Source organism: Streptopelia decaocto, assembly GCF_964273445.1.
Source record: "Streptopelia decaocto genome assembly, chromosome: 6".
Classification (NCBI taxonomy): Eukaryota; Metazoa; Chordata; class Aves; order Columbiformes; family Columbidae; genus Streptopelia; species Streptopelia decaocto.
In genome coordinates, this window is record NC_138660.1 from 57,248,712 (window position 1) to 57,271,840 (window position 23,129).

The window sequence follows — 23,129 nt, forward strand, 5'->3', positions numbered from 1 at the left end:
ATTAACTTTCTGCAAATCCAGAAACCTAAGTAGTGAAAACCAGTAACAATCCCAGATTTTCCATGTCTCTTGAGAAGACTGAATTTTATACAAAAGAAATACAAAAATGAAGTGGTCCATCTAGGGCAGTAACAATGTCCTGCATAACCTCAGTTACTGAGGATTGTTTCAGCCCTATCACACCCCAGGACTGGGTCTCTGCAAACATTATACAAGCAAGACAAGGTCTATAGAAAGAGGTAATACCTTTTATTAGATTCATTAGGATGTGAGACAGGATTTCAAGTGGATATAGAATTCTGTTATTCAAATAAAACAAAAAATCGAAGGTTGAATACAAGTTGGAGTCAGTTGCTCAGAGTTGAATTCACTACGTATCACATCATTTTAGAAGCAGAGATTGTTTCCTGCAAACTATAAGGGATGTTAATAGGAGGCAACAGGGAGATGGTGAGCTAGATATATCGCTTGGGTAAAAGAACAACAGGCAGTTTATAGCCTGTGAGACATGGAGACCCTAATAAAGAAGGAGAAGGAAGGGTAAATTTGTTTGGAACACCCAATATTGAGTCTGTGGGTTTTGATACTCAGTATATGTCCCCAAAGACCTTGCCATGCCCATGGACCAGGCCATCAGAGCCAGACCTTTTACTGCTTTACACATGTGCCCGCCTGAACAAAAGCTAACAGTGAATAACATTCACAAGGCAGCAGAGCCCATCTTGCAAAGGTGACTGTTTCAAGGGCTGCAAATTTGCTCAAGAGACATGTTGCTACAAGCAGGATGTTTCACTTTAGGGAATTTCTGTGTGGTCCTGCATGGTCTGTGGTGGCTTGGACTGCTCCTTCAAAGTCTGCATAAAGGCAGCGCAAGCATATTTGCTAAATATCTTCATCTTTACCCTTTCTAGGAACATTAGTATAAGCAGACATCTACATTTAGACTTCCCTGAATTTTTTCTCTCTTGCTTTTACAGTCTTTCTGATTTATTCGTTCCCCCACCATAAGGTAATTCTCAACTATAAAAGAAAACCACAGCTGTCCTGGTGCCCCATCCATGTCAACAATTCATTGTTCATTGTGAATGATGCGATGAGGCTGGAGACGTGTGGCAGAGCACATGGCTATAACTAGTGTCCGCCTGGGCTGTACCTGATGGCATTGGGGCAGAGCAGCCTCCACACCGCCCTGGTCTGCGCTCGTGGGGTAGGAGAAGCGCAGCAGTACCACAGAGATCCAGAAGGTTTCACTGTTGCCACCTCATCCATTTTTGTGCCAAGTGGGTCTTGCGACAGAATGGGAGAAGATGCTGTTACCGATATGATTAGCCAATATGAACGCAGTGACGCCTGCAATAGAGTATACACGGAGCGTGCTTTGTGGTATTATTTATTTAGGAACTGTGAGTAACTACAGCCGTAGCGTTCTCATCTTTGCAATTCTGATGGTTTAACAAACTGGGAGAATATTAGCATATTTTTATTAAGGTACAAAATACACCCCGTTGTTGCCTAAAACATTAAAAAAAAAACCAAAACGTGAGAAAAGCTTTGTATGCTGTAAATCAGATTCAAAACCTTTCTGTATAAGGAACTGTGGCAATACTGTGTTTAGTATAACAAGAGGTTTTTATCAATTGAAAAGACATGCTGGCAATCTGAACTTAGCAGCAAAGAGTAAAGCAGTTAAAACCCATTGTGTCGTCCACATTAGCTGGGCTTTCAATGTAGAAGAGCAAATCATATGGAACACATACACAACTAGGTAATATCAAACAACCTAAGGTCGATATGGTACACACCGGTATTAAAGTACACTAACTACTTAGTGGTGAGGATTTAAGGTAATCTTTTTTTTCTTTAAAAGAGGTAACCTTGGAAATGCAAATGGTTGCACTTTATGCACAAAAAGTGGAAAAGAAAAAGAATCACTTTTGGAATGATACACAGATATAAGACACACTGGTTTTAGATGATGCAAATCACCTTGCAGCCTCTGATATTACCTCTGAACAACAGCAAAAAAAAAAAAAAGGTGCCAATACTGTGAAAGGAAAGCAAAGTTACTAAATCTGAGTGCATTAACCATTTCTGAGAAAAAAAAAACCAAACAAAAACAAAAACAAACAAAACCAAAAACAAACCCAGGGCTTGGATTTTTTTGTTTTGTTTTGCTTTTCTGCAGTTTTAAAAAACTCAGCAGCCTTATTGGTGCAGGTTTAAGACAAAAACAAGACAGTCAAGCTCATAAGGTAGAAACAGGTCCTATATAGGTTAAAATTCTTTGGAAACTGCTAAGTATAGAGGAGTTTGTAGTCCAGGCTACTATCTTCTTGACTGCTCCAAAAATCTGTGGGAGTTTCCAGCTTATCAGTTGAAATCTGTTTTGCAGTTGCCAAATAAATACAAGTAAAACTTTAGCTAACCTGGGATTCTGTTTACACACATGAACATAGAAGTTCCTGATTGTGCAATAGCCTGTTTTTTTCACAGCAGCATATATATGAATCATAAATCATCGTTAGACTGACCAGAAAAACAGAAAATATAGTCAGTCTTTGTGTTTTCGGTCTGTTTCTTAAGTAGTCAGCTGTGACTGCACTGAGTGACAGGCAGAGGTGAAAGGGTGTGATCAGCTGGTTAAAAGCAAGATCCGAGTTTCTCAGGAAACCACCTGGATGTGCAACATGAGCCAGTATTGCAACGGCACTGACAGTGCACTGAGAAAGGGCAGGAAATGTGTTTGAAGTTAGGGCTGTGGAATTCTGTTTAAAACAAATGGAAAATGAACCATACCAACATACAAATTTCAATTCTGGCTGTGTCAGATGATTCCTTGTAAAGAAGACCTTGGGGAGTCAACTTAGGTGCAGTTTTGGCTGAGGAAAGTAATAGTATAGAGCAATGAGCTCAGTAAATAGACTTTTTCTTTCAAAATAACTGTAGACTTGTTTTCCATACATTTAATTTTCAAAATATACTGGGCAACTTAGTTGATGACTTGCTTAAAGTAAATCAAATCATGCTAGCAACTTAAAATTGCCTGCTGATTTGAATTAATGCCCATACATAAAGCAAACAGGTATCAACTGATCATGCTGAAAAAACAACCCCCAAATACCTATGTATCACACAAGGTGCTTTTGATAACTTGGTTTTCTGAGCCTTATAAGGGAAAGTCTTTAAATATATTTTTTCTTTTTTTTTTTTTTTGTTTGAGCCTTGTTTCATTCTTCCTCCTCCTCCTCCTCATCTTCCTCTTCTCCTTCTCCTTCTGCCATTGTTTCCACAAGGAGTTCTGCGGTGCACGTGGCTTCCCCAAGGCTGTTAACAGCTTTGCAGGTGTATTTGGCATCATCGTCCCCACATACTTCAGAAATTGTCAAAGAACAGTTCCCTTCCTCATCATAATCTATCTGGAAGTGACGGGACTCCTTGACAGGCTGATCATCTTTGTACCACATTACCTCAGGGTCAGGATAGCCTGCAACAGGGCAGAGAGAACAGCAATTACAATGAATGGGTATTGACTTATCTGTAATTACTTCAAGCTTTAATTCCATGTCTGTATGGACGTGCCAATGTGTTGCTATACAGATATTTCATTGAATTCTATTTAAAATAAATGTAGGTGATCTGAGGCCTTTTTGCTTCACGTTTACCTGAAACAGCTTTATTATGAATAGCAAAAAATTGGAAGTTAGCACTGAGGTACTCACTAGATTTCCCTTTCCACTACTTTTGCAGTGACTCCGGGCAGCTGTTTGTGTCTCAGACATCAGCCAGCAAAGGACTCTTAATAGCGTATTCGAGGCTTACCTTACCTTGCAGCGTTTGTGGAAACCAGAGCTTCTGACACTGAGATTTAGAATTTCAAGGATAAGGTGTTTGGGGGCAACAGCTACAGTGTAATTTCCTTCTCAGGTTGTTTCATTGTGGCTATTCTGAATTTTCCTCCTCCTAATCTGCTCCTTACACACTGACCTGTCCTATTTCTTAATTGTGTTTGTTAGGATAAGCAAGGGAGTCTAAAAGAAACATTTTGATTATGCATCTCAACAGGAGCTTTGGAGCTTTTTGTGAAGCAAATGGCTGCTGTCCTCAAGCATCCGGAGCAGGGCTGTGCTTTGCATGCTGGAGAACAATCCCTTATACAGTACTCTTGGCTGCTATAACAAACTGAAGGCTCGTTGTCTCAGCCAAGTTCTGGGCTGTGACTTCCCGCTGAGCAGAAATAAACTGCAGGAATCCCTGGTACACAACGAACACTACAGTGATTCACTGGAAACTTTGGAACATCAACCGTGGTAGATCCATCTATTTTATTCCACGCAGTACTTATGCACATACCCCTCACGCTGAGCATCCATCAGCAACAATAATCCATCCTCACATCTCCGCTGTGAGGTAGGAAACAGCAGTGAAAGAGATTAGGAGCACAGAAACAAACAAGCAGAAGGTCAGTGAGGCAGTTTCTGAACCTCATTTTAAGATTAGAAATTGTCTAACAAACACATGCAATATGGCACTGACTGCCCATTTCGTTTTAACAGCATCAGCAGCTGTGACAGAGAAGGTTCAGTGTCACTGCAGTACCAGTGCTTACAGTCCTGGCCTGCAGGCTGTTCGGCTGGCAAAGCCAAGTCCTCAAGTGTCTTCTCATAAACTTATTCTTTCTATCTGCATCTTCCAGTCTGAGTTTTAATTTCTTGAACTCATAAGTTAAAAACAAACAAACAAACAACAACAACAACAAAACCAACCAAAAACCAAACAGTAATATAGTATTTTATAGTTATGATTTTTGTAACCAGTGCAATTATATTAGCATTACTTCTCATGCAAATACACTGTTAGGGACCACTTTGCCTTTTATACAATGTATGTACGGCTTAAAGCTATCTTGAGGTCACCTGAAACTTGTCTGTCATTTCAGACAAGTGACTTCCTACCTATTATTTCCAGTTAGCAGTCTCTCAGAGTGTACTCTTGCAATTTATGGTACCATGTTGCATCTTGGTTTTACTGTTTCTACCCTCAAAAATCACCTTACAGTTCCCCCTTGTTGTTCTGAATTAGTGATTCACACATTGACTCTTGGAGACTTCGGTTCTACGGCAAGCACAGAACAAGCCCGTACAGCTCCAAATAATTCCTGTTATTGCAACACATTCAAGCCGTGACATGCAGATATTGGTAAAGCAAAATGGCACCAACTCAACAATAATAAAGGAAAAAACTGAAAAAGTTAAACAACAACATGATGCAGAAAGCTGGCAAGGAAGGAAGGAAGGAAGGAAAGAGATAGGCTAATTCAAAGTACCTTCAATTTTGCAGTCAAATCTAGCAGCACTTCCTTCCACAACCTCCAAGTCAAGGATTGTTTTAGTAAAATATGGCTTTACATGGGGCTTTTCTTCAGCCACTTCTTCAAGAAAAGCATCTGGAGAAGAGTGAAGAGATAGTTAATTATTTTATAGGGCATGTTCTCAAAAGATGCATTTTAATTTTTAATTATCAGATGGTAATGAAAGCATCTTTTATTTTGTTTAATTCTGTAAGCCTAATGGCACTGTGAGGACATTCGCTACTTAGTTCTGTGCCAAACTTTCGCAACAGGGCAAAGATTCAGACCATAAATAGAATTAAATCAACATGCAGGTCACCGTGCTACAAATCATCTTTATTTTTTCTTGAATTTGTTTCTAATTGAACCTGAACTTTTGCTAGTCAGAGAGGTAAACCAGTTCAACTTGTCTCAGGCCCGCAGTTGATGTGGATATGTCCAAATGACTTGCTCGATTTTCACAAGTGTCAAACAGCTGCACCTCTGATTGTTATACACCCCAAATCCACATTTCAAATGGGGACCTAGGGGTATAATGTAGATTTTCGTTCTGAAATTCCCTTGTCTGAACAGCATGGTTTATGCAGGGTACGTCGTGGTTACAGCAAGTGTTAATGCTTGCTTGCTCGCTTGCTTGAGAAGGTAATTCATCACTGTAATCTTTGTATAAACATGCATTCCCAAACTGATAGAAAGTGCAGCTGAGAAAGCTGCCTAAATTCTTTGGCTTTAAAAAGAGAAGAGTTTACTGCCCATACTTATACTGGGGCATTTAAGTAACAGAACAATATGAGAACAATGAATTTTTCATAGATTTCTTTAACATAAAAAAAGACCATAAAAACAGAGAGAGAGCGCCAGTGCAGGAATAACCATCTCGATGATTAATCTCTAGCATTTCACTAAAAGTTTTAGTAAGACTGATTCACAGAGAGGTTAAAAATATGGTGCAGCAAAAATCCTTACCTTCGTTCTCTACTTTGTCTGCATTTATAGGGCTGGTGGGCGAGCTCCCGGAGGCCTTCCTCCCGCTCATACCAGAAATCATCGCCATGGACGACAGTCTTCCTATTGCTCTCACAGCATGGCCTGTTTTCTAAGACATAACATAAAAGGCTTCTGATCAATCCAATCCAAAAGGCATGTGATTTTCTGTAACAATCGTGCTTCGCACAAATTATCTGGGATCTCTGCGGACCTCGCTGGAATTGTTGGACAAACTGCTTATATATAGCTCTGTTGTTTTAGGAGAGACAGAGCAGGCTGGTCCGAATTACCAAATTTAGTTGCAGATATAAACTTCCCCTGATGAACTCATACCTAAATGAATGTCTCTGCTAGCTGCGGATAAAAAGCACTGTGCGAGAGGAGGGCCAGCGAAAAGCTTTGTCCTGTTTAACTGGAACTTAACTCTGGTGGCGGGCTGCTCTCTTAATAGCCATATGGGCTGGACCGGCTTTCACCAAGGACGAATAACCAGCTAATACGAAATGAATGAGAAAGCACTATCTGCATGATGGAAGCAGACCTCTGACAGGCTTGAGAATCAACCACCAGGATACTAAAATATGCTCAAACTACCTTATCTGTAGTATGGACACTTGTATTTTTTTATAACTTGCTTGAGCTCCTAAGAAACATGTTCAGTAGACTGAACACATTCTGTGATTCACATTCTGTGATTCTGTGACTGTAAGAGGAAATACAAAGTAGATTTACATGAATGAATATTTTGTAGGCTACTCAAATGACTGGGTCCAGGATTTTATACATCAACTCCCCTACCTTTCAGAACAGCACAGATGGACCTGCTACTTAATGCTTCCAGGGTTAAGAACAAAGAAGATACAGAGGTTGAATACATCTAAGAAAATTATTAAACCGATCTGACCGAATCCATGAGAAGCTTGGTACTACAACAGGACAGAACTACTGGCTTAGGAGAATGAAACTACCGCAAAATGAGGTATATGTAGAGAGGCCAGGCGGAGAAGCATTTCCCTAGCTGTTCGGGTTTGTGAAGGATAACATAATTCCCCAGCCCTCAGTGGGGTTTTCTTCCCAAAAGATCAGGAAAATTTCTACTTGAGCTAGTACGCCTTTTAGTAACCTGAAATGGAATCATCACGTGTCACATCTATGCAGCTGTGCAGCCTTCTGCTGCTCGCCCATAGAAACCAAACCAAACCTTCATACACTGACCACACTGGAGTTTCCACCAGCGGCAGAAAACACCTGGTAGAAGATGTTTCTCAGAATCGTAAGCATTAGAAATAAAGCAACTTATTAGGATAATTGGCCCAATTCTATGTGTTCTTCGTTACCTGCCATTTTCTTCTGGCCATATATTTCTTCATCCTATCTTTGGAAAGTTTTTTTGCTTCCATGTTTTTGGTATCTTTCTGCAGCCAAGGATGCTGAAGACACTGAGTACAATTTAAGCGACTCCTGTTACATAAAAAGACGAGTCAGTGTTGCCATTAATGATAGTTGAACCTACCTGCTTTAACATTATTTTGCACTCTTTGCTGAAAGCTGTCTTTTGTTTCCTAAATTTAGCAACATAGATCACATGGCACTGCTTTCCCAGCCATGCTTACTTCTTAAACTCACTTTCACAATTTCTGTAGGTTTTTTCAGAGAAAACTGTGCATTTTAAAGTGTTAATAAAACATTATAAAACAAAGCACGGGAAGCCATATGTTTTAGGCATGGAACACTTGCAACAGAACCACGATGGCAATGATTCAGCTACCTCATGCTGCCAGTACCCTGATCTAGATCTCCTTTCCTTCATTTACAGACATTTCCCCTTTCCCACCATTTAATACCCTCCTCCCCTGCAGCACTGAACATTTAAGAAAGCAGAAATGTCCAAATCTCCAATGAAGCCACGCCCGTTCTTCACTTTGTTCTTGGTACACAGGTAAATAACCCTCTGTTCTCCATCCAGCTGATTTCAAACTCATTGGAAGAAGTACGTTCTCTTTCTTTGGTTTGTTTGGAGTCTGCTGTAAACATGGCTCCTACTCTGATTTTTTATTTTCTTGCCCAATCATTACATTTACAGGAAAGTTGCCTATTTGGAGGTACCACACTTAAAAGCAACACACGGAAATAAATCTAGCAAAGCTGCAACCCATTCAGGTCAAGACAGAACATGTCATGCAGGAGTCTGTATCACACTACAGTGAAGATAAAAGTAGCTTCAGAAAACCTCAGGCTGCATCGTGCCCGAGGAAAGGGAAAAGCAGAATGAGCAGGCGATGGGAAGCAAGTGCACCATTCAGACCCTGCACCGTAAAATAAGCGAGAGCTGCACGCAGAGACAGACGGACACACAGAGCTCCTTATAAAGTATCGCCAGAGATGCCTGCTTCCACAGCGTGCAGATTCAGAGTGGGGAAACAAGAATGACAAGTTCAGCTAAATGCAAACATAGTGCAGCAAGTCCAACAACTTTACTTCATATCTTTCTTAAGTAGATTGCTGATAAAGTCCTTGGCATCATCAGATATTTCATCAAAAGCCTCATCATCGAAGTCCCAGGTTGCTGAGGTAACGTTGGCGAGGGTTTCATTGTCGTTGTCTCCCATGAAAGGAGAAAGTCCACTGACCCTGGGGGTAGAAGAGACAAACAGACACTAAACAAACAACATGAATTTGCAAATTATCAGAGGAGCAAATTAAAACTGTGTGTGACATCTCCAAGGCTCTGCAGATCTTTATCAGTAAAAGCTCCCTTAAAAGAAAAAAACAAAAACCAGGACTCAAAGCTAACTACAGGCAGTCTCCTGGGAAGGAAACTAGAATTTTGACTGCAAAACTGAACGGGAGATTTTTGCTCTTTCTCTTTTCCCAAGACATTTTTGAGGAGAGAACTAGAATTAGCTGAAAGTGGAGCACACCAGTTTGTTAAATGACTTGTCTAGTTCTGCATAAATAATCCTGCAATTTTCACACCAAATTCAGCTGATTTTTTTTTTTTTTTCCTGGTGCTTTCAGAGTAGCTTTGCTGCCTTTACTGTCAAAACAAGGTTTTTTTGTACATTTTATTCCATTTACTCCTGCAGACAGAGCCCAAGAAGAAAGATGCATTGTGAAATCATGAAATCCACAATGCTATTTTGTAAACAAAACCACCCTGAATGATACAGCCAGATAAAACAGTGCTACATCACTGCAGGCTGTAGGGTTATGCAGATGCATCCAAAAGTGATTTGGTCTTTATGTTCTCAATCAGTCATGACGATGCATGAAATGCAAATAATGCTCTTTTATAACCTAAGTTGAGCTTCTAAGGCTTTTTACTCAATAAAACTGATAAATTGCCAGTGAAAGGCAATTACAGAACAACATGGTGTCATTTTTGCAGAGTATCTTTCTCCAGCTGAGAGTTGTCCTTTATTATACTGTACCTTTGTGCTTCCAGATACTTTTGATTCCAGTATATATCACTCTCTCAGTAAAAACTTTCAGGTGGAAGGTTGCTTATTCCTTAGAACTACAAGTTATTCAGTTTTCCAAGTCTTCTTCCTGACATGCAATGTACATAATAACCTATTCTTCGTGAAATCTTACAGACTTTGCTTCCTCTGTGCAATCATGTTAACCAATTACATCTCAACAGTAGTACATTTTTTTTAATATGGAAAAGTAAGTGGAACTTATTAGGCTTCTGAAAATACTGTATGGATATAGTACTATATGAATATCCTGATGCTACTGAATATCACAGAACAGGCTGGTAGAAAAAGAGATTGGGATCAAATCCAGTGAGCTAATTGATTAATAATATTGGCATAATCCCCTCCTCCAAAGTTACTTTGCTACTCTTTTCTTCCTAATTGGATTCAAAAACTGATTTGGAATTTATTCCTAAGGATTTTGTTTCTATAAGCAAAGCAGAAACACCCACTCTTTGAAGCCTCAGACAAAGCAGATACTAAAGCTTTTACCATTTCTGGAAGTTGTGTGCAGTACAGCAGAGTCCAGAATCTTACATGTATACTTCAGAAGTTTGCTAGTAATAATACATGAGATAAAGATGAAAGGTTTGTTTCTTCTCAGGCAGGAAGAAGTAAATCAGAACAGAAGGTATTTGCTGTCTAACTTTCCATTAGATGGGGTGCATTCAAATGCAACAGTGAAGCATGACTTTGTAAATGTATAAGGTGGCATAGACCCACTTATGAACATATAATAGGCATGAGTTAGAGAAAGCTGAAAGATAAAGGTGCCAAAAAGTGCTCACATAAAACAACTTTAACACAGCTGTTCCCTGCCTTTGACTCTTCCTTCACCAGGAGAGACAAGGTCTGTGCCTGATAGCACTGGAGAGCTGGTGTAGCTGCAGCACAACGAGAGACTGTTCTGTCCTTGTGCACATGGGCCGTCATGGCCAGGTAAATTGTTGAAGCAGAATCTCCATTCTGGTATCCACAAAGCACTGCTGCAGGGCCTTAAACCTACTTCCACTCCAATATTTAAACATTTTCCTATTTATGACAATGCCATCATTCTCTATAATATTTTAGAAAGTGAAAAAAATCTCATCTCATTCTAAGTTTTGGGTTCCAGATACTGATTGCCAAGTTGTCTCTTTTTTTACTATGTAGTAAGTACAACAACTTCTCAGGCAATTCAGCAGCTGCTCAAAAGGTTCACATTTTATATAAATGGAGGGTCTGCAAAGTATTTCTTCAGTTCACTGTCAACACAGGAGCTGCACATATTCCCTTTGCCCAGGTGAGCTTCCAGAGGACACGCTTGGGCAGCCAGAGCAATGACAACCTGTTTCCCCCCAATACTTGATGGAAGTGTTGCAAAGTTGACCTCTGCACGCTATTACCACCAATAGTATTGTGCAGCTCTTGTGTTGCCTGTGATAATATTATGGCCTGTTTCCACAGATTAAAGCTGCAATATTGAGAGATCATTTTCATGCTGAGAAGACTGCTATAGATGCAGAGACATAGTTCATGTGGAAGCACCACTGCTCCGCACTGCCATCGGGGGCAGTGCCTGTAAAGACATTTGGCTTTCTGGGCAAAGGGATTCTGCATGGCACACACAGTTTTTGAGGGATGAGCTTAAATAGAAGGAGATTAGAGAGGAAAAATAACTTTGTTTGTTTTTGTTGGCTTTTTTTTTTAAGAATTGCATGACAAAATTATCTGATAAAATCTTAAATGTTGTGGCAGGATTGACCCATTCCATGCATTTGGTAAATTACCAGATGGGTATCGGTTAAGCCTCCGCTTGCTTTGTCATTTCCAAACACCAGTGTAACAGTACCCATTCAAACATTTCAATGAACCTATTTTTGTATTTCTGAACGTGCTGTTGCAAATTTATAGGGCTAAAAGAATTTTCTTTCTCTACCACAGTTTTACACTGTGAATCAGTTGCCTTGTCATTAAAACATTTTAAGGAGAAATAGATCCTTGTCTATAGTCAGAAAACAAGATCCAGCAACCAATGTGGATTATAACCGGAAATTCTTATCTTTAGCACAGATTTCACTGACCTCAGCCTTGGTTGTTCATTTCTTAATAGCCATTTAAAGTAATAATGGCTCAGCAACTCTTTTGACAGATTATGGAAACAATTTCATTTTGGAATGCTGAGGCTAAGTGATAAAGATGAGCAACTGCTCCAGAAAATTAATATTGAGCTTACACTGCAAAGTTACTATTAGACAAGCGGTGAGTTGTTTACTGAAAACATTTTTCCAGCTACTTAACCAGGCATCTTCCTGGCATGTTAAGAACCATTTGTTTAGAAAATCTTTCACATTTTCCACTTCTAAATAAAGAAGATATTTTATCCTCCAAAGTTCCCTAACATGTATTGCTCTGTTCTAACAGAGCTCTGAGTACAGATTTAGAAATATTAAGATCAAAAGGGTCCAATGTGGTCACCAGTCTGACTGCCCATGTAACAAACACCATAGCATTTCACTCGGAAATCTTTGCATTTAAGACTGCCACTAATCCAGGACAGATGAATTTGCTGCATGTCTCAGAAAGTGAGACCCTGAGCACTCCTCTGCAAGCAATGCTTGCAGCAGCAGCTGATTTGGGCTGATGACAATGAGCTCCTCCTTACAGTTTGCATTACATTAGCAGTGAAAAAAGTAGCTGATTTCAGTGAAGAGTACCATAATATCTGCTTATGATACACCTGTGCAGGTCATATCAAATAAGCACACAACCATGCCTGCGCCCTGGAGATTATGTAGTAATTTAGTTCTTCTACAAGTGAAATCAAACAAATAGTCTCAGGTTACTTTGTGGGTGACACACACCCACTGGACAAAACCACCGTTTCCTCAGCTGAGGGCAGACTGACTCCACATGGGTCATCTCAAGGTAAAACAGACCATTGAACCCATGTAAAGGAAGACGGCTCATTGCTGAAGCAAGGGGGTTACTCTGTTCTCACCCTTCTGTTACATGCCCTGTGGATTAATGAGGAATCACAATTTGCCAGTGCCACTGAAAAAATAAGTCATTTTCTTTTGGGCAGTACAGTCATGACATTAGAGCCCTCCTAACTTGCTTTATTGAGAGAACAAGGAATGCTCTCTCGTCTTTCTATTAACAAGGATTAAATTTTTAGTACAACATGAGGCCAAGTGTAAGTCAGCAATGTGTCTTGTCTTATTGAAGTCCCAAGTCAGCACATCCAGAAGATGAACGATGCCAAAAGATCTTTCAACCAACCTGAACTGCCAAACAAGGAATAACAGCAGTGATGAATAACACAACAGATAAAAGGGAAGGGAATGTTTGAAGAATCGGGGTGCATGTTGTTACGAAGGTGCTGAAGGAAAAGAGCACACAGCAAGAACAAATATGATATTAAAAACCAACCTAAGGTATAGCATATTAAAAATATTAATTGACAGAGATCAACTACTCTGAAAAGATGTACACTGCCTGCACTGATAATGCAAGCTGAACTAATGGAAAGCAAGCAAAAGAATCAGCTACAGCCCGTTCCTCACTGAAAGTAGTCAGACTCCATGGTGACAGAAGGAAAAGGACTATCTTAATGTACGGACATGTGGTGCTACAGGCTTAGACCAAAATTTGTTTTGAAATAAAAACAGAATTTAGAAATTGTTTCAGATTGCTAACTGCTGGAAACACCAACTATTCAAGTGGATCATCAGAAAAGAACTAGAAATAGGAAAAAAACAAAACAAAACAACAAACAAATTTAGCAATGTCTGGAAGAATAAATGGGCCAGAGGGAGCTGGAAAGAATTCAGGAGGTTTAACTGTCATTAGATGAAGATTATTTTAAATGCAAAAAGAAAAACTCAAGTAGACATAAATGGAGATGATATACACAAGCTATAATATTTGTGGCTGTTACTTCAAAGGCAATAGATCAGCTTAAGTATGTGGGACAGCACTGTGATGCAGAACAGGACAGAGAGCAAGATAAAAGCAGAAGATAAAAAACATGAGGTGGAGAATGCAAACAGGGAAATTTAAGGAAGAACAAAGACTGATGAAGAGATGGGACTGAATAAGTTATCAAGAAAGATTAAAAGGATTTAATGTGTAGCTTAGAAATGTGGAAAGGGAATCCATGAGCTGCAGGATGGAATGAAGTCAGCCATGCCATAAGGAAGACATTTGCAGCATCCCAACAGAGAGTGTGATCTCTGTGCTTACACCTGCACAGCAGCAGGCCAGGAGAGAGGTTTAGCTGCAGGGTTTTGGAGGAGCACTGTTACCCTGTTTCCTACGTGAGATTACATCCCACCCATTTTTCTTCTTCAGGGAAGACCCTTTGCCTACAGAGATCTCTTCAGCAGCTCTTTGCTAAACCTGGCTTGTATTTGTTGTTGCACAGGACATAATGGAAACACATTCTCTGTCTAGGCAGGTTACAAGTCTCTCAACACTTCTGAACCCTCCCTCATGGTGCTATGTCAGGGCATGCCACAGCACACTCCCTGCAGCTTCACTTGGGACAAGTGGCAGACACAACAGTGTTGGGCCATCACCTGCCTGTCACAGACCCATCCTTCAGCCCGGTGCTCGTGCGGTGCTCATCTCTTCCTCCATGGCCCCGCTCACCATGGCAGCGGGACAGGGGAAGCAATGCTGGCTTACAGGCGCAGCCATGGTACGTGAGACAGACACCAAATGAGCAAGTCTTACACTTTATACGTGAGATTTGGCAGTTCTGAGCTTATACGCAAAACAGGAAAGCAGAGCTACAGCTAAAGAGAGGTGCAGTTCTCAATGACTTCTATTTGCATTCTGTAATGATGATGTGATGTTCCATTTTGGATAACAGCTTATAGTGGTGAGTCTGCAAAAATAGCTGGGCCTTAAAGAAGTGAAGACAGATTGGGGGCCTGTCACTCTGAGGGGGAGAGAATGTCCAAGTGATGACTCACAGGTCTTCTCCGAGTTCTGTTACCTTGTTCTTATCACAAGAAAGACAAAAGCTGATTATTACTGTTAATCATTATTGCAGCAATTGCTATACATCAAAAACCAGATATTTTGTTGCATTTGAATAATGCAATTTTCCCCTCATGAAGTGTTGAATAAGCTTAAAGACACCTTAGCGAACAAGTAATTTCATAATATATTTCACAAGGCATATTGGATCATCTGCATCAACTGTAACACCACTCCAGTCCCATCAGCCAAACATTACAGCATTCAAATATCTGGCTTCTGGTGGCACAGAGAAATTGGGGAGCAGTAGTTCTGCCACTGCTGGCAGACTGGTCTTTGGCAAGACATTTCACCTGTTCTCCACCTGTTTCACCTGCTGCCTTTGCCTTGTTTACTTAAACGATGACGGTGTTCTCCAGCACGTCCCATACTGGAGCAGCAACCCTGGCTCCGTGCCTTAGGAGCACACACAGCTGCTGTCACCCATTTTTGCCTGCGTTGCCTGACATGTCACTGCTTATGTTGCATACACACAAACCCTCACATTTACTTTCATAACAAATGACAGCAAAAGACGCTAAACCCCCAAATGTGTGTGTAACACAGCGCTTGATGTTTGGTTCCATCACAGAGAAGAGGCCTCTAGAGGGCAATGCAGCATTGGTGTCCCGGCTGGGCTCCCATCGGCGGGCACTCCGGCATCTCCACACCGCTCTGCTGTGCTCTGCAACTCAGGAGGCCTCAACAGCCAGAGAAATACATGAATTTGTCATCTGAGTACTGCCTGTGTGGTCTGCATTATTTGAACTACAGAATGATCCAAACGAGCTTTCAAGATCTAGAAAGAAATGCTGGAAGTGAATGGAAAATAAGCATCCTGTAAATAAACTGGCAGAGTAAAGTGACCTTGAAGAGTGTAGCACACTTCATATAAGAAGCAGAAGATAACAGAAATATTCAGAGTCTTTGCTGGGAGTAAGAGAGTTGATGTAGTAGCTTTTGCACAGGACAAGAAAGAAAATCATGTTGCTTAGCTTGGAAATGAGAGTAGGATGAGAACAAGTACAAGGGCAAGCAGAATCACAGAGAGACCGAGTGGACATGGGGCAAACAACTGTGCATTGCCAGGTGTGAAGGAAGAGGGTAGCCGGGGCAGAGGAGGCGCTTTCAAAAAAGAACGTAAGGTATTGAGAAAATTCTGCTTTTTAAAAGAATAAGTGCAAAGCAGATCTGCCGTTTACTTATTATTGAAACATGAAGAACCATGCTCCAAACTGAGCTTCTCTTTTCATTTGTTTATATGGCATCAAATGTGGAAAGTCACAGGTGGAAGAAGATCACTTGCTGTTCTAGGCATGGAGATCCTATTTCCATATGCATTTCTCCAGACACATTGAAGTTTATCTTCATGTGTTATCAAATCACAAATTAAGATCAAATCAAGTACTGAAATATGTAACCGAGAGCTGCAGCCAACCATCTTCTAAAATATTTCCATGAGCTTGATCTATGCTGCTTATAAAATGTATTATCCAATAGTTTGTCCTTAATAATAAATTAAAGCGCACTGTGAACAGATACAGTAATGCTGGGATACTTTAGTCTGTCCCACAGGTGACCCAATCTGAATAAGAAGACCCCAAAATTTCAGAAGAAATTTTTCTCTTGGGAATAAAAGAATAGGAATTATCAGTTATTAGTGTATGTCCAAACATTTCTCTTCAACATCTAGGAAGGAAAAATAGTTTAAAGTTAATAATAAAATACTGTCACTTTGTCTTTTTAAATGAGATGAAGCATTACTTGTTTATGATGAAGATGGCTGAATTTCCAGAACTCTAGTTCTGCAATTTACCAATTACACTCATCAGAGAACAGAGAATTTTTATTAAACATGCTGGAGATGCTAATTAGAATACAAAAGGCCTGAAAACTGGAGAAGAATTCAGAAGCTGATGAAAATTTTGTATGTTCAGCAACTGTCAGGATCTGTGTTAAGAATAGCAAAGGTACTCACAAAATGTAGCAGATAACTCCTATACTCCACATATCTGTTTCATATCCAATAGGTTCATAGTTTATAACTTCTGGAGCCACAAACTCAGGTGTCCCAAACAGAACTTTCAGAGAACCTGCATTTTCTGTGAAGAATGAAAGAGAAAAACATTAACTGCTACATGTAGCTTTTTAAAAGCAATTATTTCCCAATAGCAGGAAAACCAGTTTTGTATTTGTGATTTTTTTTTTAAAGATCCTTATCAGAAAAAAAATGATGCCTGAACTGCTATTCTCTCAGCTGATACATGTATAGCAATAAATATTTATTAAGCATCCGCAAGCACACAACACTGTACAAGGCACATAATAAGGTTCCTATTGCAAGGAGTTTCCACAACACCAAGTCTAAGAATGAGGAGAACTGTTAGTGTTTAATTCGAATTCGGATGTCCTGAAGCACAAGAGTGTTTGAGCCTCCATCACTTCAGCAGTTGCACAAGCAGATTTCAGGATTCCAGTGTTAGAAAGAAGTTGAAGTTTTATCAAAGCTCAGGGATCTGCGTTTTATGGTAAAGAGAAACAGTAGTGATATATTAAGAAAAAACTATTTTAATCCAACACACATTTTACAGTTTAAACAAGAAAATCAATACTGGGTTGCATGTCTCTGAACTATAAAGTGGCACAGGTCTGTGGTGAAACAAGAGCAGAAGCAGATGCCGTGCGCCTGTCAGATCACTGCCTTGCCAGTAAATCTGGGCTTGAGCCTGCTCTCAGAACCAGGCTTGCCTACAAGTGGAGCTCCAGCCTGGTGAAGGGGGACCACAAGTGCTTAGTCAACAGCTGCCACTCCAAACTTTTATCCAGCTGGTCTGTAGCACAGGTGTCCTACATTTGGCTCTGCTTAAACATGATGGTGATGCCTTTAAAATGAGCTACACTGAAGGTGCTGCTAGCAATAGGAACTGAAAGAATGAGGTCATGGGATACATGAATGTGCTCTTCATCTTTCTTGTGCTGACCCACCAGTATTGCTCTACTGGGAAATACAGTGATGAAGGTGGAATAACCGCTTGTTCAGAACCTGGTATTGCCAGTGTGCAACTGTGAGTGGTATGTCTAACATTTAGTCATAGTGTGAAACACAATGCAAATCATTTAGGCAATTATTAGGCAAATCTCAATGGGCTCATTTTCATTGATTCTCATTCTGAATAGGATGGGAAGAGGAGGAGAAGAACAAGCAAGGTCAGGAAGGAAGGAAACTAAGGAATAGATCAGGGACTGGGGAAAATAAAACACAATCACAATAAAAAAATTGTATTATAAAAGTATAAAAATGTCAGGAAATAAATTGTTTCTGATTTGAAATAGGCTTGGATTTAGGTTGAGAAACTCTTGTCCAGTCTGCACATGTGCCTGAGTAATCAATATTTGCCTTATGTTGGATTCATTGCATTATATTTATCTTTTGTGGAAGAGTAGCATCCAGGTTAAGCACAGCAGAATGGCATAGTGAGGAACCATTCCTCTCCCAAAGAGATTGCCATCTAAACAAAAAAGGTATGAATGGGAAGAAAACCAGATGTAACAGATTCCAATCCTGCCTGTGTTAAGGTTACAGTAAATACAGAGATTTGTAGCTCTATGATCAAGAGAAAAGCTTAAGAAACCTCAAACAGCAGAAGATCAAAGTTTTGAGAAGACTACAATAGAAGCTACTTGTCCACAACACTGAATCTTTACAGGATATTTCTGGTTACTAGAATTTCCCCTACCAAGTTTTGCAACATAAATGCTGATCCCAGGACTGACTCCACAACTAGTTTCCTCCATGGAAAGCTGTTAAGCCATTCCATAAAATGCAGTCATCAACTGTACTCTTTGGCGGCATGCAAATCCCCAACTTACTGAATGAAAATTGAAGGATATATGGGGTTAATAACTTGCCTGTTGACTGAGCAGCATGTTTGGAGTAACTTCTAAGCACTGGCACAGTAATTCACTCAGTTGTGCCAGCTTCCCCCTTTTAAAAGCTGTGAAACCCTTTTTGCTGTGCTCAAGTATGGTGAGAGTGAATTAATTGCTGAAACCTCATTTCCACATGTTATCATGCCTTCAGAGACCCCTCCATGCAGAGAGTACCCATTTCTAGAGACAGACAGAAGAATGCCTGGGAGCAGCCCCAGGAAAGCACCGAGATCCCCTGCAGGCTCACCATCACCAAGACCTTCCTGCCGTATGTCTGACTCGCCTTTAAAAAGCACATTCAAAAGCTGTTCCCCAACATCCCTACACTCACATAACTGGCGTTTTCTTACCCCAAAAGGTAGGATCATTTTTTTGTATCCAACCTAAACTGATGTAGCCTAAAACAAGGGCAATGTCTTCTCCACAGGGACAATGAGGAGTGGGAGATTGATCTTCCTTTTCCAAGCACAATCGGGAAGCCTAAGATCCCATCTTCCCATTTGCCTTCTTTGTAAGATCAACACCTAGATTTTCTTTTCTAACCGTCCTTACGAAAATTTACTGAAATTTGTCACAAAGACCCTATTTTTCTAAAAGCTTCAGCATGATCATCCAAATCTCAGGCTCAGGTTTTCACATCCAAGTTTGGAGGCTTTTCTGTGCTCTGTGTAAACTACCGCGAGCCACTGTGTATGCAAAAGGCTGGTGTATGAAATGTGCTGCCCGTAGGTCCGAGAAATGTTTTTTTTGAAAACATGGCACTAGAGTGCAAGCATACGGTGTGAAACAACTGATGCAGCATTTTCTGTGTATAAAAGAAAAAAGAAAAAAAAATAAGACCTTTTCTATGCAATAGTATGTCAAATCTTTACCCAGATGTTTACAAGCTCAGTATACAAGTAGGATCTGTGTTTGGATATCCTGTAGTTCAGATAGAAAGCTGACAAGCTAGCTGGAAACCGTTGCCGACACTGTATATAATCAACCGTTTTAAAAAAAATCTTTACAGTACTCAAAACCCATTCTCTTTTCTCCTTAAGAAGTTTATCTTAAACAATTTTTTACATGGGTTCCTCAGCACACCAAAAAAGGTCAGGAAAATATCCCACTGCAGCTTTGGTATTTCCTGACAGTGTAGGAGAACTAATTAGCTGCAGCAGATGACTGCAGAAGGAGTGATCCTCATTTCATTAAACTTGATCAAAACACTGAATATTTAGAAGCATTAATTTGCACTAGTTACAAAAAGTTAAAAGTAAATCTCACAAATTGAAGTGCAAATTCAGCTCCTGTTCCCTCTAGCAGTCCCTCGGTTGAGCAATTTCTGCTCAGTCGGGGTCAGGTCCATAGTACAAGGGCTCCAATCCCATATCTATTGAAGCCAAAGTGAATTTGACGGACAATTTCAAATCACAATGCTTGAAGTAACACAAGTGGAGGAACATGCCCTCAGTGCAACTTATGAAAAAACAGGCAAGAAGAGGGCACTTTGTGAAGGGCGCTTTTAGCAATTTTTGTAAGTAAATGCAACAGTAAAAATTGTGTTCTAGTTTTGGAAAATATCTCGATCAAAATGTTATATATTTCTTCATGATTAACATAGTGGCTTTGCTTTGTGGACATGGAACAGGAGGGCACTTTCTTTTCCTAGTGAAATGCCCCACACTCCGCGTTCTCCAGAACAGCAGAGCAATGAAAGAAACAGTAAATGCCTATAATGTAACTTTGCAAGATTTAGCAACATACTAAGCCAAATGAATGTACATTATTGTAAAATCAAAATCGGTGTCAGTGCCCATAGCTGTCATCCTTCCACAGCAAGAAAAGTTATATATAGGTTAGAGATTTACTACATATGGCATGATTCTAGCAGCTCACAAGCCACTGTCAGCTGTGCCATACACCGTGATGGCAGGAGATTAATAGACAAATGGAAAAGCTGATGGATAGGAAGAGGCTACTGAAAATAGAGTCTTCCTTTTGCTAAATGTGGGTTTAACTGTGGTTTGAAGATAAAAAGGTAGTTGAAGAAATTTCTATAGAAAGGCCATTCTGTGGTTACATTATCTCCCTTGTTGATGAAATCCACTCACTTTAGCAATAGATGCATAGTTTTCAGGCTGACAGCTGGAATGTCATGGGATGAAGTCTTTCACACATCTCTGAATAAAAAAAACCCAACCCTTCAGCACTGGAACTTAACAGTTCATCTGTTTCCTCAACAAGAACAAAATCGAGTTCATGCTCCCAGAAAACTATAGCTCCATACTGGTGAAGGAACACAATGGCAGTGATTTTTTTTTAATGAATGAAGTAAATGCCGTATCTCCGAGTTCACACTGTCCATGTGACCAGGATTCATGTAATACCCTTTTGGAGTTGAACATCATCTAAAAATCTGAAAACCAGATTTATTTTCCCTTATTCATTCAACATATAATTTTTAGCGTGTTTTAGAAAAAATGTGTTCTTGGGTGTGCAGTAGCCTGTTAGTTAAGTGTCAAAGAAGAAGGATGAGCAGCATGTAGGCAGATAACAAACCCCAGAAAGGTGTAATTCCAAACTTTACTCTTACAAACATAACTGTTCTATTTTCAAAAAGTATTAAATATTATTTTATTTAAAGAGGGAATGTGAAAGATTACAACTATGAATCTGTCTGTGGGCCACATTGTATGGAAAGTAGCAATACATATGAGTTGCCCCAGTCAATTTAATGACAGAAGAGCCACAAATTTCAGCTTGCCCAATATAACAGGTTCAGAAAGTATTTAGGCACGTTGTAGCTCCTGGAATTATTTTTTTCTTCTCTTGTGAAAATACAAGTATTGTTTAACACTAACTAACACAACAGGAGGGCTGATTTTTAGAGCTGAATTACCACTGAGCCATATGAAGACAAGAACCCTCCAAGGTCTTTGGCTTTCAAATTGCAGAGCATGTTGGAAAGCTTTGGCCAAACTGAATGACAGAAAGCAGCTCACAACAGCTTAGGAAGAGTGTGTCAAATGCAACTTTCTCCCCTTCTCCCCCAGTCCCATTGCATTATTTTAAGAGTTGTGCTATTTTATTAATCATTTTGAGCATGACCAAAACACAGCTCCTTGTAGAGTTCCTCCCATGTTTAACATGTATGACAATATGCTGGTGTTCAGGGTAAGAAATGGTAAAACTAATGGGCAAATGTAAATGGTATGCAAGTATCCATATCTGAAAGTCTTCTAGAACATCACCTTAATTGCCACTGTTACAAAAGGTCAAGGATTTGTAGTGTTCATTAAGAGCAAGGTTTTGTTCTATTTTTTACAGTTAGAGAGTTACCTACTCTTTACACATGAAAAAAATATAATAGTAAGTATTAATTACTGCTTGTCCTGCCCTTTTCCCCATGTCATATTGAAATAGGCAGAAATGTTATTACCTAATCTTCTTGCAAGTCCAAAGTCAATGAGTTTGATGCTTGTACCGGTCTTGTTGACACACATAATGTTTTCTGGCTTCAAATCCAAGTGGACAATACCCTGCTTATGGATGTACTGAACTCCTTCTGAAATCTGCTTCATATATTTAATGCACTCTCTCTCTGTCAGCTCAAAGTCTTCATCAATGATTCGTTCAAAGAGTTCTCCTCCAGAAACCCTGTGAAAGACAGAATGAAAAGAGGTCTTCTCTAGCATTTTCATTTTGAGAGTAATCAAACTATTTCCTTTACACAAATACAGATAGTTCAAGCTTTCAATAGCCACTTCGGGACACCTCTATGTTTTGTGATTTTGCATTTTCCATCGACAGACAGATTATCTAGGAAGAATCACCTCTTGTGTGTGGTATGAATCAATAGATCTTTTCCATTCTGCATTTCTTTCCCAGGTTAGGACTGTGAAACACTCATAGTGTTGTCCCAGGCAGTAGGGATATAGAGCTGGATTTACATCCAGCCCTTAGGATTCAGCCACCTGGAGCTGGCAGGGAAGCGTGCGCCATGTGATTGTCACCCTGCTGACGGGTGTTTATAACACTGCTGCAGCCTCGGCGCTCGTGGTTCACACCGCTGCCTTCCCTCCTGTGCTCCAGCACCACACAAGGGCAGATAACATAACTTAGAAATAAAGAAAAAGAAAATACACGGGATGGGTCCCAGGAAAAGTGGACAAAACAACTAGTAGATAAGCAAAAATTTCGGTAGAAGAGAGACTGAGAATGACAAAGAAAGGCTGAAGAAGTAAGAGTTGAAATGATTGGGTTATTGGAACGCAAAGCACAAAGGATAAATTACTGACCCAAATGAGCTCAGAGGGAATTTCCTCCTTCGCTATGACAGGACAAGAATGTAACCCACAAGTCTTTCAGTGCTGGTATTTTTAGTTGAACCATCCTCACAC

General features: G+C 40.0%; 1 protein-coding gene across 4 annotated transcripts in view; it reads right to left on the minus strand.

Annotated features, from left to right (window-relative positions):
• Positions 1–1,374: 1,374 nt before the first annotated feature.
• The window catches only part of MYLK (myosin light chain kinase), a 208,371-nt gene continuing 186,616 nt past the window's right edge, over positions 1,375–23,129 (minus strand). For all 4 annotated transcript variants that reach the window (XM_082056742.1, XM_082056741.1, XM_082056743.1 and 1 more), the window contains exons 26-32: positions 22,169–22,386; positions 16,796–16,919; positions 8,813–8,965; positions 7,672–7,795; positions 6,314–6,443; positions 5,324–5,443; positions 1,375–3,484 (exon numbers count right to left, since the gene is read on the minus strand). In XM_082056742.1, coding sequence (XP_081912868.1) covers positions 3,228–3,484; positions 5,324–5,443; positions 6,314–6,443; positions 7,672–7,795; positions 8,813–8,965; positions 16,796–16,919; positions 22,169–22,386 — 1,126 coding nt within the window. In that variant the 3' untranslated portion in view covers positions 1,375–3,227. The remainder of the gene's footprint in view (positions 3,485–5,323; positions 5,444–6,313; positions 6,444–7,671; positions 7,796–8,812; positions 8,966–16,795; positions 16,920–22,168; positions 22,387–23,129) is intronic.